General features: G+C 34.9%; 2 protein-coding genes across 3 annotated transcripts; both read left to right on the forward strand.

Moving 5' to 3' along the window:
• LOC104110949 (E3 ubiquitin-protein ligase AIRP2-like) lies at positions 1-9,668 on the forward strand. 2 transcript variants are annotated; one of them, XM_009620523.4, is made up of 5 exons: positions 1-239; positions 1,786-1,936; positions 2,069-2,135; positions 2,506-2,740; positions 9,090-9,668. In XM_009620523.4, exons 1-5 carry the CDS (start codon positions 148-150, stop codon positions 9,298-9,300), a joined length of 756 nt encoding a protein of 251 aa, XP_009618818.1. In that variant the 5' UTR covers positions 1-147; the 3' UTR covers positions 9,301-9,668. The 2 variants fall into 2 exon arrangements, with proteins under 2 accessions (XP_009618818.1, XP_018631390.1); XM_018775874.3 differs by having other exon boundaries at positions 83-239; positions 1,761-1,936.
• A 2,080-nt stretch (positions 9,669-11,748) lies between these two features.
• Positions 11,749-15,004, forward strand: LOC104110948 (sphingolipid delta(4)-desaturase DES1-like). The gene is made up of 2 exons (XM_009620521.4): positions 11,749-12,030; positions 14,000-15,004. The coding sequence occupies exons 1-2, from the start codon at positions 11,869-11,871 to the stop codon at positions 14,828-14,830; spliced, it is 993 nt and encodes a 330-aa protein (XP_009618816.1). The 5' UTR covers positions 11,749-11,868; the 3' UTR covers positions 14,831-15,004.
• Positions 15,005-15,754: the final 750 nt, after the last annotated feature.

Genomic DNA, 15,754 nt, shown 5'->3' on the forward strand with positions numbered 1-15,754 from the left:
ACAGCAGCAGAGTTTTATCACTCATCAAAATTTGGTACAATTCTTTCAAGATTTTCTTTAAATGAGAGTGAAAGAGGAAAAGGGTGACTTAATAATTGTTTGGTTCTGAGGAAAATTGAAGAAAAGTGTGTGTGTGAGAGAGGGGATATGTATACAGGAGGATTAGGAGGGCCTATGCGAAAATCATTTAAGGATTCTCTTAAAGTTCTTGAAGCTGATATTCAACATGCTAATACTCTGTAAGTCAACTTTTTTTCTTATTTTTTTTCTTCTTAGCCAATAAAAAAGTGTTTTTTCTCTTCATTTTGGTCTCTATTGATATCTGAAATCTTATGGTGTTTTAGGATTTACTGTGATTGCTTTAAAATTTTCTGAATTTTTTTACCCCTTTTGGATGTTTTGTGGTTTTATCCTGTTTGAGGCACTTTTTATTTCTGTTTTTTTTTATAAAAAAATATTTTGGTTCAAATTTTTTTTTACTGATATTATTTTTTTTTGTTTTTTTTTAGTTTTGAAGTTTTAATCTTTTTATTGATTATTCTGAAACCTTTTCATCTCTTTAGGTTGTTTGTGCCTTTGTGGTTTCAACCCTGTTTGAATCATTTTTTCTTTTCATTTTTTTTTCTGTTTTGGTTCAGAAATAATTTTTAGTGATATGGGTTTTTGTTTTTTTGAATTTTTTATCTTTTTATTTTATTCTACCTTTTGATAATTTTACCCTAAGGCGTATTTCTATAAATAAAGTTAGAATCTTTTTTTTTTCTGGAGGTGGTTAATTTATTGATTTTTTTTGGAGACTGTTTTGGCTACCAAAATGGGATTTTTGGAGTTACAGTTGCTAAGTAATTTGTGGCAGAGAGTATATATTTGATTAAGGGAGTTTGTTGTTATCAGTGTTAGTTTGAAGTTCACTTCTTAATTTGATTGCTTCAACTAGAGATGAAGGTAACATTTTCAATGCTAATTGATACTTAGCTTGTGAAGAGAGTTCTAATGTTCTTATTATGGAATTTTATTTATAAACTCTCAAGGCTTACCTTTTTCTTTTTTTTTTTTTTGCTTCTGTCATTGAATATTTGATTGTTGCAATCTGGTGTTAGAGCTGAAAATTTGACTAAAGAAAGTAAAATGTTGGTTATTTAGTAGGTCATTTTTCTCTCCATTAGTGCTCTTCTGCTTTGCCTTTGGCTTTTCTTTTATCCTTCTTTTTAGTATAGGACTGGTATCTTGAGCCAGCTTGCATGCGCCTCGGCTAATCCACCAGCTTGTCCACCCGTCCCTTGTGGACCCCTCTTTGCTTTCCTTTTCTAAGAGTACTTTTTTCTTTTTTTTCCGGGGGTTGGGGGTTGGGTTGGGTGGATCGACCAGCAACCCAGTGCTGCCATCGTGCTTCCATCTATTTAGCAAGGGACTTGGAGGCAACACTAGAATGAAATATTATTTAACCGTCGAAACGTGGCATGCAATTTAGTATCAAATAGACCAATTACCCACCTTTTTGTCGACGCATATCCATAAAATAGATCATTAAACACTAGGTGATTTCTTTCCATCTGCCTTATCCTTAGTGGGCAGAGTTATCCAGTACCAGGAGGTAGCAGGTACCCGGTGGAATAGTCGAGGTGCACACAAGTTTGCCCGAACACCACCATTAATAAATAATAGATCATTAAGAAAATGTTCCGTCATCAAAACATAATGAATTGATGATTTGATTTGGTGACAATCATTTGCTGGTTTTGGTGAATGTGTCTCCATAGCGGGTAATGGTAATTTGGAATGCAGTGCATCTGACTTTTCCGGGGAGTATGATGGAGCTTGCTTACAGATGCGAATGTCCTACAGTCCTGCGGCACACATCTTCCTCTTTTTAGTGCAATGGACTGATTGCCATCTTGCTGGTGCCCTTGGCTTGTTGAGAATTCTTATTTACAAGGTTTGGAATTGTTCTAATTCATGCATTACCAAAATTCCCTTCTTTTTTCAAGCACCAAATTCTTCCATTCAAGCTTTTTCTCATTTTGGAATATCTAGGGTATTCAATTGAGTACCTTTTACCTTGCTACAGGTATACGTCGATGGCACCACAACCATGTCAACTCATGAACGGAAAGCAAGCATTAGGGAGTTCTATGGCGAGTTTCTATATTTTTCTTCTTTCAATCTGATGACATACTCCCTCTATTTCAAAAAGAATGAACCTTTTACTAAAAGAATAAACCTTTTACTATTTGGGGTGTCAAACAATTTTTTTTCAACCATATTTTTTGCAAATAGTTTTTAACTATTTTGAATTGCTAACTGTTGTGACTTATATTACTTTTTATGTTGTTTCTAAATATGTACATTTTATTCCAAAGACCTTAGAGATTTATGTCCGAATTCACACGGAAAATTAATCATGAAAAAGTTCAAACAAATTGATACAGATGGAGTAACTACTTCATGATAAATCATGTAAATTTAAATATTTGTCGCTTATAATCATTAATCTTCCTTGTCCAGCTGTTATTTATCCCTCCTTACTTCAACTTGAAAGAGGTGTTACGGACTCAGAAGACAAAAAGCAAAAAGCAGTTTGTTTGGAGAGATACAGGAGACGAGATGATGAGGATTACAGACAAGCTTATGATTTGGACATTGAAAGGGAAGATGAATGTGGAATTTGCATGGAAATGAACAGCAAAATTGTCCTTCCCAACTGCAATCATGTGATGTGCTTGAAATGCTATCGCGAATGGTATGTTTCATATGCACTTTTTGATACATACTTGAGTAAGCTTCCAGTTAAGTAAAAACAATATATGCCATCATGAATTCAGTGACAAGATCCTTACTCCGACCCTAGTACCCTAACATAAAGAAGAAAAAAAAGGATTTTCATGGAGAAAAAGGACATGCTTATGGCATTGAAGAGGCCAGATAATAAAGACATGAGTCAAATGTACAGGGGAAATATTTTTGCTTATTTCGTTGGGTAAGCTTTGTTGTTTCTTGCTTCGGTTGTCTTTTTCTGGAAACAGTCAATTTGGAAACATCTGATGCATGGAAAATGCATGTGGCACAAGCGTGCTGCCACATATCTTGGGCATAGATAAAGCTATCGTATGTACAGAGTTCCACTTATATGAGCTTTTTCTTCCTTTCATTTTTTTGGTTTTAAGGGAAGCATCCAGTATATTTAGGATAGTAGAGCTCTGTCTTTTGACATGGTTTTCGTAATACCTTATGCATGATGAAGACATTGCAGGGGTTAAAAAAAAGTTACAGCATTCTGCGACAAGTAAATTACTTAGGAGAATTTAGTAAATTTGACACACTTCTCCAGGATTGATGAATTTCTTCGGGGCAGTGCTCTCTGGGCTTTGGTCTAGTGGTAAGACTTAAGAGCTCCATGCATAATGTGTGGTAAGGGGCACGTCACGGGTTCGAGCCCTATTGCAGATATAAAAATCTGGTATTTAAGTGGAGAAGGGTTTGGGGGGGGGGGGGGTGCAACGATTATCCATCGAGTTCCGAACTGTGAGCCGCTTGTCATCGGAAATCTCTACAACAACAACAACAAACCCAGTGGAATCCCACGAGTTGGCTCTGGAGAGGGTAATGTGTACGCACAGAGGCGGACCCAGGATTTGAGTATGACGGGGGCACCATTGTCATTAGAGTGAATTATCCAAAGCCAATAAAAGAATACATATAAACTCTATGATAGACCAGTAAATAAGCAGCACAATCCACTATATAATATAAACTTGCTAAGCAAAAAACTAAAATAAAGTAAGAAGAGCTTACACTTTGATTTCATCAGACTCCCCAATTGATCTGCGAATTAAGCATTCCAAGAAAATAAACAACTTCATGCACATCCTTGCGCACACATGGACTAAACTGGAATAAACTTTAAAATATAAAACAAGCTTAGTGGCCTTAATAGCAATTCCTGGCATACTAATAGTAATATCTACTGTTGTCCAAAAAAGAGAGCTAAAGGCACAATTTACATCAAAATACAAACTTTAATGTTATAGAATATCTTTAATTGATACTAATATAACAAAAGTACATCATCCACTTATACTTGAACTCGACGCGTTTTAATACTCTGAAAATGGTCAATAATAGCATCATTGCTTACATTTGTAAATAATTCTTTTTCAAAGTAACAAACTAAACAATCATTTAAAAATGCATCACGAATACTACTACGCAATTCATCTTTGATGTACTTCATGGATGAGAATGCTCTTTCTACCGTTGCAGTCGCGACAGGTAAAATTAGAGTCAACTTCACAAGTAAATAAACAAGTGAATATGTCTCCACAAGATTTGCCTCAACCAACGCTTTTGTCAAATCATCAATTCCTTTCAAATCCGAGAATCTAGGGTCACCATGTTGCATGTGCAATATGAAAGTGTCAAGTTGGTGACTAAGATCTCGAAGCTTCAATTCACCAAACTCATCTTGACCAATGTCATTACTCTTTCTTTATCAAAATTAGCAAACGAATTAGCCGGATTCAAGCTAGCCATACCAAGAAGCAAGTTATCACTAACAACATCAAAACGACTGTTAAGCTCCTGAAGTTGCAAATCAATCACTGTATAAAAAAGCTCAACACGTAAGTGATGTGAATAAGCAACACTAGAAGGCCTACGCTTCGACTTTCCAGGAATATAGAATTCTTCCATATTGGGCACCAAAATATCATGTTTAGTACAAAACAAATAGACTTCATCCATTAATGATTCACATCTTTTATCTCTCATTTGTTGCAACCTTTCCTTTGTAAGGTCAAGAAATATCATGGCATTGACAATATCTTGCTCTTTCTTCTGTAAAGCTTTACTCAGCTCGTTCGACATCAACAATACCTTCAACATCAAGTGAAGCATGAACACAAATTCAAATGAATTGATTTTACTCAAAAAAGCTTCTGCTTGCAATCTATCATTAGCCTCTTGACCTTCATATTCAATCACCCCAAGCACATGAACAGTAGATGCAAATAAAACAACAAAGTTATCTAATGTTTTACAATGTGATCCCCAACGAGTGTCACCTGGCCTTTGAAGTTCTCGCTCTTGATTTAATCCTTTCCCACTTTGAACTTCATCACTCTCTAGCAATTGCTCCAATAATTCGGCATGATGATCCCGAAGTTGATCTATATGTTTAAAGGATGCTCCAATCACATTCAACACATTAGCAACTATAGCAAAGAAAGTTTCCACCTCCTTATGTTTTTTAGCAACCGCTACAAGCGTCAACTTGCAAAACAATGAGCAAAACAATGAATGCAATGTGGCGAAGGAGTTTCTTGCAAAATTAAAGCTTTAAGACCATTTATTTTTCCTTGCATATTACAAGCTCCATCATAGCCTTGCCCACGTATTTTGGATCGACTTAATGAGTGTTTCATAAGCAAAGAAAGTATTGCTTCCTTCAACGACTTTGCAGAGGTATCATGAACACGAACAAGACCAATAAATGGCTCGTTCACTTGGCCTTTTTTGTCAACATACCGCAAAGCAAGGGCCATTTGTTCATGGTGTGAAATATCCTTGGACTCATCAACTAATATCCCGAAATAATCCCCATCCAAATCATTGATTATAGCTTTCACGGTTTCTTGTGCACAAGCACTCACAATGTCCTTTTGAATTTTTGGCGAAGTTATCATATCATTTTTTGAAGCATGTTTCAATATGACTTTATCTACTTCAGGGAACCTCTTTGCAAGCCATTCCAAAAGCCCTAGAAAAAGGCCTTTGTTTTTTGAAGAATCACTTTCATCATGACCACGAAAAGACAATCCAAAATACAAGAGAAACCTTGCAACATCGATTGATGCATTTAAACGAATTCGGTGCTCATTTCTTTGTTTCTCAGATTGCTTATCAAAAGCAACTTGAATTGATTGGGATTGATTTGATAAGTCTAGCATCTTGTTGAAACACTTGTGGTGGAGGCTATTTACTTGACCAACATGTAAAGCAAGTCTTTCTGAAGCTTTATTCCAAGCCTTAAAGCCCGTTTTTGTGAAAGAGTCACCCGTGCTTCCATGAACATAATTATTTTTGAATAAATAACAACATAAACAAAATGCGGCATCTTTCTTCACACTATACTCCAACCATCTAGAATACGAACCTTTAAACCAACCCGGACTAAATTGACGCATTTTATTCCCGAATAAAGTTTAGGAAATTTATGATCAACCGGTTGGCAAGGTCCATTTTGAATGTAGTGTCTTCTTACTTCATCCCGTGTTCTAAGACTATATTTATCAATGGGTACTCTCTCTCCAAGGTCGGGATTGAGTAATTTCTCATCAAACTCATCTATAAGATGAGAGGAATTGTTTCTAACACTAAAACTTGGTTGAGAAGAATTAAACTTCGTCAAAAATACGTCCATCTCAATTCACAAGAACAAGAACATCCTACAAAAAAATGAGTTCAATAAATTTAAGAGTTTATCAAGAATACAAACAAACACAATATCAATAAAGAAATCGCACCCATTAATTTGCTTCTTTTTGTATAGCAAAAATGGTTAACTTAAACTCTACAAGAATCTGACAAACAGAATATAGAAATTGTGGGTAAAAGAAAATTGGAAACTTACTGAATACTAATGCTACAACTGTACAAGAATCTGACAAATTTTCAACAGAAAGAGAAGCCAGTCTTAAAGTTTAACAACAAAAGTAAGAGACCACTAAATTTCAGAGAAGCTCAACCTAAACAAAATCATTTGGATAATAGATTTGGGGTTTACCTAGAATGCCTTGGGGATTCTTGAACCAAAAATTTTAAACCTAAATAAAATCATATAAATTCCATCCCCAATTCTCCATGCTCTTACAATTTATAAATAAAAATTAAGTTTCAAAGTAAGAGAAGCACTAACCAGAGATTCGATGCCCGCTACTTTTTCAAAGTAATGAGAGGAATTGAGATTGAGGAAGAATGGTTCTCTATTTTGGAGTGAGGAGTGATGGCTGAGGACTGAGTTTGACGGAGGGGACAGAGGGGAGCTTCTGCGTTTGATCGAGGAAGAACTGAAGAAAGGTTTATGGATTTAATGTTTTGGGGCTTTTGATTGGGGTGGGATTTTGTAGAAGAATTAAATAATAAAATTGATTATTATGTATAACTATTAAAATCTAATTAAATTGAGAAAAGGTAAAATCAAAAATTATAAATTAGTCAATTGTTGACTAGTGACTAATAAATAGTACTATTGTACTAGTATATAATTGATTATTCCAATTATAAAAAGTGAAAGAAACTAAAAAAAAGTATTTGTAGAAAAGGGGTTTCGAACCCCAGTCATAGCAAAAGACTATTGTATTAGTATATAATTGATTATTCCAGTTATAAAAAGTGAAAGAAACTAAAAAAAAGTATTTGTAGAAAAGGGGTTTCGAACCCCAGTCGTAGCAAAAGGAACAGAACTAACGCGCAGAGGTGGACCATTGCTCCAAGCAGAATTTCGTTTATAATGGGGCCAAAAACATATTTAAGGGGTCCCCAAAGTATATACAACTATACATACAATATATATACAGGGTTTTTACCGAGGTTAACGGGTTCACGTGACCCCTCAAGGCCTAGTGTAGGTCCGCCTCTGTGTACGCAGACCTTACCTCTACCTTATGAAGGTGGAGAGGCTGTGTACGATAGATCCTCGGCTCAAGAATGTCATCGATCTCGGAGTTACCAAAATTTTATATGTACACGGAGACGAGGAGTGATCATAAATGATCTTGCCATAAGCTTATGCTGGTCTTATATGTGTGCTTAACCTTTGTTTTTTCCATTATGCGGACATTTGTCAAAAGTTGGCTGAAGACACTTTTTTTCCATTATGTGTGCTTAACTTTTGCCTTTAATCGTTGATGACCAATCAGGTTAATGAGTATAAAATGTTATTTTTAAGTTGTTCTACATGAAATTAGAGTTTTTTCATGCAAATTAAGTGGCATATAAGAAAAAATCTTGTTTCTTTTGTGTGATCCGATACTGCAGCTAGGATGTTTTATATTTTGGTTGCTGAGTAGTAATTATACAGGAGTTTGGTTCTGAAGCACGTCTATACTCTCTTTTTCCGCCCCTTATGTTAGGACTAACTTCTGGTAATTCTGCTTTGAACATGTTGCTCGAGACGGTTTTATTTTGTTGGAGTCCTGACTTGTTATCTATACCAATTTGCTAGTCCAAATAACTTCACTGCTCACTTTAGGTATTTTCCCATTATGTGAAAATTTGTCTTCAGCCAACTTTTCTGCAATCACTACATAAATTCCAAGATAATTCATAATTCAAGAATAAGAACATATGAAGGTCAACTTCTCTATATGGAAGTATAGAACTATTCAGATGAAGACGTGATTTGCATAAGCAAACATTTTTCATTTTGAGGGTTAATGGCAATCTCTATTAATGATCATAATTGGTAAAAATTAAGAGTTATAGAATGTTTTCCTCTTTATGAGACCCCTTAGGAAAAAGGTAAGAAAACCGGTCTCCGTTGGTTCTCTAGATGCACAAGAGAAGGCATAATGTTACTGCCGGGAAATAAGTTGCTCTGCATCTAAACTATATTCTGGGTGTAGTAAGTGTGATCCGGAAATGTCTCATTTACTCTCTGAGCTTGAGTAGTCAGTTCGCTCTTTTCTCCTAGCTCTCTCCTTTTTGTTGCGTAAAGTGTGACTATGTTTCCTATTTCTTTATCTTTTTGAACACACATGAGAAGGAATCTCTTAGCACTTCCCAGTAATATATGATGAACATATCATCACCTATTTAGGGATGCTTTTTCAACTCCGAAGCTAAATAGTTATATCATTTGCTCGAGGGTTGGGATATGTCCTCTCTTTTATTCTTTTTGCGGATTTTGCATTTCTATTTGGAGAGATTATAAGTTGCTTATTGATCTAGGAAAATTGTAATCACTTGCAGTGAGAGCAATTGGTTAAGCATCTACTCTTTGTCTTCTCTCTTTAGTCTTTACTACACGTGTTCTGCTTCTTTCAATGTACCTATGATGCAAATTAACAAGGACCTTCGTTGATGCGTTGCAGGCGTTCGAGGTCACAGTCATGCCCCTTTTGCCGCGATAGCCTGAAAAGGGTGAGCTCGGGGGATCTATGGGTATATATGGACAGCAAAGATGCGGTGGACATGGCAACAATTACGAGGGAGAATCTAAGAAGGCTGTTCATGTACATAGACAAGTTGCCAGTGATCGTGCCGGATAATGTTTTTGACACATATGATACTCATCTAAGGTAGAGGAGCAATGACCTATTGGTTATCTTGTTGAAATTGGTCAATGCTAGATTTATTGGAGATAATATGTGATTAGAAGAAACCCAGCCTGTATTATTGAGGCGCAGGGGTTGAAAAGGTAAGTTAGATTAAGCTAAAATGAGCTTTATAATTCTCTTATCTCCTAATTTGTACATGTCTGTACAGTTGCAAAGTTTGGTTCTTGACATTACTACTATTTCTTTTTGGTTGTTTGGTTTCTCATTTTCATGTCCGGCACAGAAGCCAACGTCATGTATTGACAATTTATATACACTGCCAGTGTAAATAATCACTCTTTTTCTTCAAGTAAATAATGTTTACACTATCAAGAATCTAGCTTTCACTTCTTACTATTTTTAAGTTGGACTAAGCACGAGAGAATGGCATTAAACCCAATTATTGAGAATGCACAAGCAGAGACATGAAGTTAAGGCTAAGCCCATGTAAAGAGGGGGTCAAGTGCACAGATAGCCATTCTCAGGATGCTATTTAGAGATTAACCACTATTTATTTTGTCTTGAAATTCTAAACTAAAAATTTTAATTTCAGTACATTTTTGTCCTAAAAATTTGAAAAGAAAAATTGAAATTTAGGACACTACGGACTAATTCCTAAATAGCAGTCATTTAGAGTGACCTGGTTACCTGGTATCATTTCTACGTAAAGAAGATATCTTATTTCAGTAGAAATAGCACCAGGTAGCCGATTTGATATACGCTACTATAAAGAATAAAGTTAATTTTTAAAAATTATTTAAAATTTAGCCAGATTTGGCAAATTTCAGAGTTCAGCCCCTTTTTACTGGTGCTGCTGCTGCTTTTTTTATTTTCTTCTTTGGACCTTCGGGTCCCAAATTTTGAACGGCTAGAGCTTAATTTTCCCTCAAAGGTCTATAGCTTAAGTTGCATTTAAAGTAAAATAATATTTGTTACCTTTCTAAAACAAGAAGTAAAATAATTATTAATAACAAATATTATTTGATAACAGGAAAAATAAATTATACTTAGTAATTTATTATATTACATTAAATTACACTGAAAATACAAAAGTTTTTTATCTCTACCGTGAAAGATAACGGAAGTGAGAAGTCAAGTGGCATATGTAAGAGACTATGATCATAACTAGAGGCCATTGGCCTGTGCTAGCACGGGCCCAATAAACTGTGTTGCACTACCTTTGATCCAAAATATTTTTTAAATTAGGATTTTATACAATAGACGGTCGATTCACTATTTACTTCTCTTACTTGATTTATATATATTATACACTAATTATACATGATTATACGTATTATATATGAATTATGCATATATTATTTATTCCCGAATTTTTTTGTTTAAGTAGATGGGTAAGCGGCTATTTAGATTAATTCTTCTCCTTAAATTTTTGCACTCGTATAAAAAATCAATTATAACATTAATAATAAGATTATTTGACCGAATTATTCTTTATCTCTCGCAGTAAATACAATTAAGCATGGACAAATGATTGTTATATCGTTTATTAGACAACAAGCATAACTTTGAAATAAAAAAATAATTAATATCTTCTCGATTTGTTAAGATGACACTTATTGTGTACCAATTTTGAAAAGTTAAAATGCCTATTTTGGATCAAATGTAATAGTATATTTTACTTGAGAAATTTATTGTTTGTCATTGTTCAGATACTTTTTGTCACCATACTTTAGTGAGATAGACGAAGATAAATTATTTGCAATCACATTATCTTAATAAAACTTCTTACATTTGAAGAGGACAACGAACGAAACTATTCAAAAAATATTATACTAGTGTTTTATTAAACATATGATACAAATGTTAAATAAAGATTGTTTTAGAAATATTTACATTTAAACCTTTAACTTAATACGTAAACTTATCATTCGGTTAGTACAAAGTACAAACTCCTAAAATATCAAGGTGTGACAAAGAGGTTGTCTCTTCTTACTTCTCGATATATGATTAATTTTATGGATTAAACCAGCAAGCTAAGTCAATCGAGTACTATGCAATTTTCTTATATTTAACGCCAATCGTCGTATCATATGTCACGCAAATATAGTAGAGGACAAATAGAAAGTGAGCTAACTTTTGTTTGCATAATGTTGTAGTAATAGTAAGTGAATTTTGGTTCTCAAGCAGATTTATTTTGTTGTGCCAAAGATTATATATTGTTTATGTGATAGAGTAATGATTAACAATGCCTACATTTTTCTAACGTCAAATTGAGAGAGTGAATAGTAACTTTTTGAGATATATAGTCAAATATGAGTGATTTTATTGTTCTAAGAAAAATAAAAATAACTTTTTTAGTAATTTTCATAACATAAATGACCATTCATGGAATTAACTCTTATTATATTATACTAAATAATTGTAGTATTGTTAATGTTTAAATAAAAAACAAACCGCTAATCTAAGCCATTCAAGCGTACCAGAACAGAAATCAAGAAAATATCACACACAAAAGGACAGGAGGCCAGAGACAGAAAAACAAAACAAAGAGAGAGGGAAAAAGGGTGAGAGGTGGAAAAAAAAAAAACAGAAAATGGGGTTTGAAGGGGAAAAGAGAGAAGAGGAAGGAGTAATGGCTAATGATTTCTTTTGGTCATATACTGATGAGCCTCATGCTTCTCGTAGAAGGCAAATCCTCTCTCAATACCCTCAGATTAAACAGCTTTTTGGCCCTGACCCTTTTGCCTTTCTCAAGGTATATATATGTATGCCCATTTTTATATAGATTTATGTATAAAGTTCATATCTTTATGTATGAATTAGTGTTAAATTGGTGTCAATTTGATGCATTATTGGTTTTGCTTCATGGGTTTGTCTTAGATCTGGGATAATTATTGTGGTGGTGGTTTTTTTATTTGGGTGTGTGTGTGTGGTGGTGGTGGTGGGGGGGGGGGGGGGGGGTTAAAATTGAATCTTTATACTCCCTCCATTCCACTTTGTTTGGCACTATTATCTTTATTAGTCCTTGTGTGTTAATTTTGGACTAATGAGTTCAAAAAGGGAAATCTTTATACACCCTTTTGCCTTTTTCAAGGTATATGCCCATATTTATATATATGCATGTATAATGTTGAAATCTTGATGTATAAGTTAGTGTTAACTTGGTATGAATTGATGCATTATTAGTTTTGCTTCATGGGTTTCTCTTAGATCTGGGATAATGTGGGGGATCAAAAATTGAATCTTTATAATCCCTCCATTCCATTATATTTGGCATTATTTTCTTATTAGTTCGTACAAAAAAAGAATAACACATTTCTATATTTACTTAATAGTCCGTTCCTTATTAATTTTGGACTAATTGAGTTCCAAAAAGGGAAATCCTTTTACACCCTTCTGCCTTTCTCAAGGTATATATGCCCAATTTTATTTATACATGTATAAAGTTGAATTCTTTACGTATGGATTAGTCCTGTATTGGTATGAATTTGCTGCATTACTAGTTTTGCTTAATTTGGTTGTCGTAGATCTGGGATACTGTGAGGTAAAAGATTGAATCTTTATTAAATAACTCCATCCCTTCTAGTTTATGCGGCATACTTTCCTTTGAATTTGTTTAAAAAAGAGTTGACATCTTTCTATATTTAGAAACAATTTAACTTTAAAAATTCATAGCCACACATAGATCACGAGTAAAGGGAACGAGGGTGCCTTAGATCTGGGATAATGTGGGAAAATCTTTATGATATTACTGAGATATTGTGATTCGGAATGCTATTAGCTTTTTTCTTTTAAGGAATTTGCTTCCTGAATCAGATAGTTCAATTGTGGTACATATACTCTCGGTTGAAATTTATTCTAAGAGAGCGGATTTCGAAATAATGGTGACAACAGAAAATTCCTGTGACTATGACTTGCTCATGTCATATCCTTTTACTCATTCATGTATATGCAGTTTGAGCGTCCTAACTAGATTCCTTGGAGGACAACATTAGATGTTATTACATATTTACGAGTTATAAAATCTATTTCTAAAATATGAGGAACTCGTCACAGAAACTGATAAGTGCTGCTAAATTCATATATTTATAAATAGATATGTTTCATTAATGTTTGAGATAGCTATTTCGGCAGCAATATTTTCAAATGAGCACTCATTATCATTTATTTATCTATTATGGCAGCAAATCTGTCAAATTTTAGTGCTTACTGTGTATTCTTATTGAATATTAACTATGTACTTCCCCCGTCCCAATTTATGTGGCACTATTTGACTTGGCATGGAATTTAATAAAGAAAAGAAGACTTTTGAAAATTCTGGTTCAAAATAAGCCTTAGACGGCCACAGATCATCTCATTAGGGGTTATTGGGAAAATTTGAAGTTAAATTATTTCTAAATATGGAAAGGTGAAGGCATAAAGCACTAGGTTTATTCCCATCTGCCCAAGCCTTGGTGGATAGAGTTGCCTGGTACCTGTTGCTAGTGGGAAGGTGGCAGGTATCCGGTGAAATTAGTTGAGGTGCATGCAAGTTGGCCCGTACACCACGGTTATCAAAAAAATATGAAAAAGTGACATTCTTTCTAGGTCAGACTAAAAAGGAAAGAGTGCCACATAAATTGGGACGGAGGGAGTATGAATTTGTGTATAGTCTTGCAGACTATTTAAATTTCTCGGTCTCTCAAATGTTTTTCCTATTGATCACTAAACTTTGTCCTCTGCAGATATCTGGAGTTGTTTTGCTTCAGCTTTGGACGGCTACCTTCCTCCATGATGCAAGTTGGCTGAAGATATTGATAGTAGCCTACTTTTTCGGCTCTTTTCTAAACCACAATCTCTTCTTGGCTATTCATGAACTAAGTCATAACCTCGCTTTCTCTACTCCTGTCTACAACCGTTGGCTTGGAATATTTGCCAACCTTCCCGTGGGTGTGCCCATGTCTGTTACCTTCCAAAAGTATCACCTCGAGCACCATCGCTTCCAAGGAGTTGATGGAATCGACATGGACATCCCAAGCCTTGCTGAAGCCCATGTCGTCAAAAATGTTCTTGCAAAATCTATATGGGTTATTCTCCAACTCTTCTTTTATGCTTTCCGGCCACTTTTTCTTAAACCTAAACCACCTGGCATATGGGAGTTCATTAATTTGATTATCCAGCTATCCCTCGACGGAGCTATGGTTTACTTCTGGGGCTGGAAATCACTCGCTTATCTAATCCTGTCTACTTTTGTTGGGGGCGGGATGCACCCAATGGCTGGTCACTTCATCTCCGAGCATTATGTCTTCAATCCTGAGCAGGAGACATACTCCTATTACGGTCCCCTTAACCTTATGACTTGGAGCGTAGGATACCACAACGAGCACCATGACTTTCCCAGAATTCCCGGAAGCAAGCTCTACAAGGTGAAGGAGATTGCGCCAGAATATTATGAAAACTTAGATTCTTACAAATCTTGGAGCCAGGTCATCTACATGTACATAATGGATCGAACAGTTGGACCTTTCAGCAGAATGAAGAGAAAGTTGTCAACAAAGGCAAATAAGTCCGAATAGGTGCAGTGGTAGTCGTCTCTTCCTTGCTAATACTTTCAGTCTTACTATGTGATATTTCTTGTCTGTTTTGATTCTTGTAACAATATGATATAGTTCCGGCATCATGTGCAATAGAGTTGATGTAGCAGTGACTAAGTTCATCTTTAATCATGTATAATATCCTTAGTTTTGGGATTTCCATGTTATTTATTTTACTGCATATAGTCTCTTCAATTGGAAATAAAGGGGAAATGAAATGACCCATCTGAAGCCTTTGATAGTGATGTCGCCCAAACTCACACCACAAATATAGGTAGTGAGGCGGTCGAAGCAATAATAAAACCCAACGCAAATTGGGGTCGAATCCTCAGGGAGTTAGAGTTGGGATTAGGTATATATTTAGTGTTATTGTACAACATGCCTTAGATTACACTTCCACATTCTTGTTTGTTGTTTCTACTTCTACTTTAAACTATTGATTGCAATTATAAAACTAGGAGACAATATTTTTGATTTTGGTTGTTTTTCAAATGATAAAGATCTAGGGTCGTGACTTCCATCTAGGTGGTTACCTAATGGGTTGAAAACTCTAGGACAAGCCTGATTGGTCGGGGTTGTAATATACAATCACACGCAATTACCCACTCTATACCTCTCGGTAGTTTGAGTGGTTTTGCCCAATTTGGCTTTCTCAAGTCCAAATGGGTATTGTGCAAAACAAGTGATAAATGCTCAAGTCGTGTCTTACTATCTCTAGATTCAACCCTTTAATTGGGGCTATAAATTTTTTGAGTTCACCCCAATTTCTTGTTAGCCAAGTTTTCCTATACTTAGTCTCTCTTTCTCAAGTAGAGACTAAGTCAATTAGGCATGAATCAATGTTTGTAACCATTAATTCTTGAATTCAAGCAAGAACTAGGCTAAATATCACTAACCCAATCACAA

Source organism: Nicotiana tomentosiformis, chromosome 8 (assembly GCF_000390325.3).
Source record: "Nicotiana tomentosiformis chromosome 8, ASM39032v3, whole genome shotgun sequence".
Classification (NCBI taxonomy): Eukaryota; Viridiplantae; Streptophyta; class Magnoliopsida; order Solanales; family Solanaceae; genus Nicotiana; species Nicotiana tomentosiformis.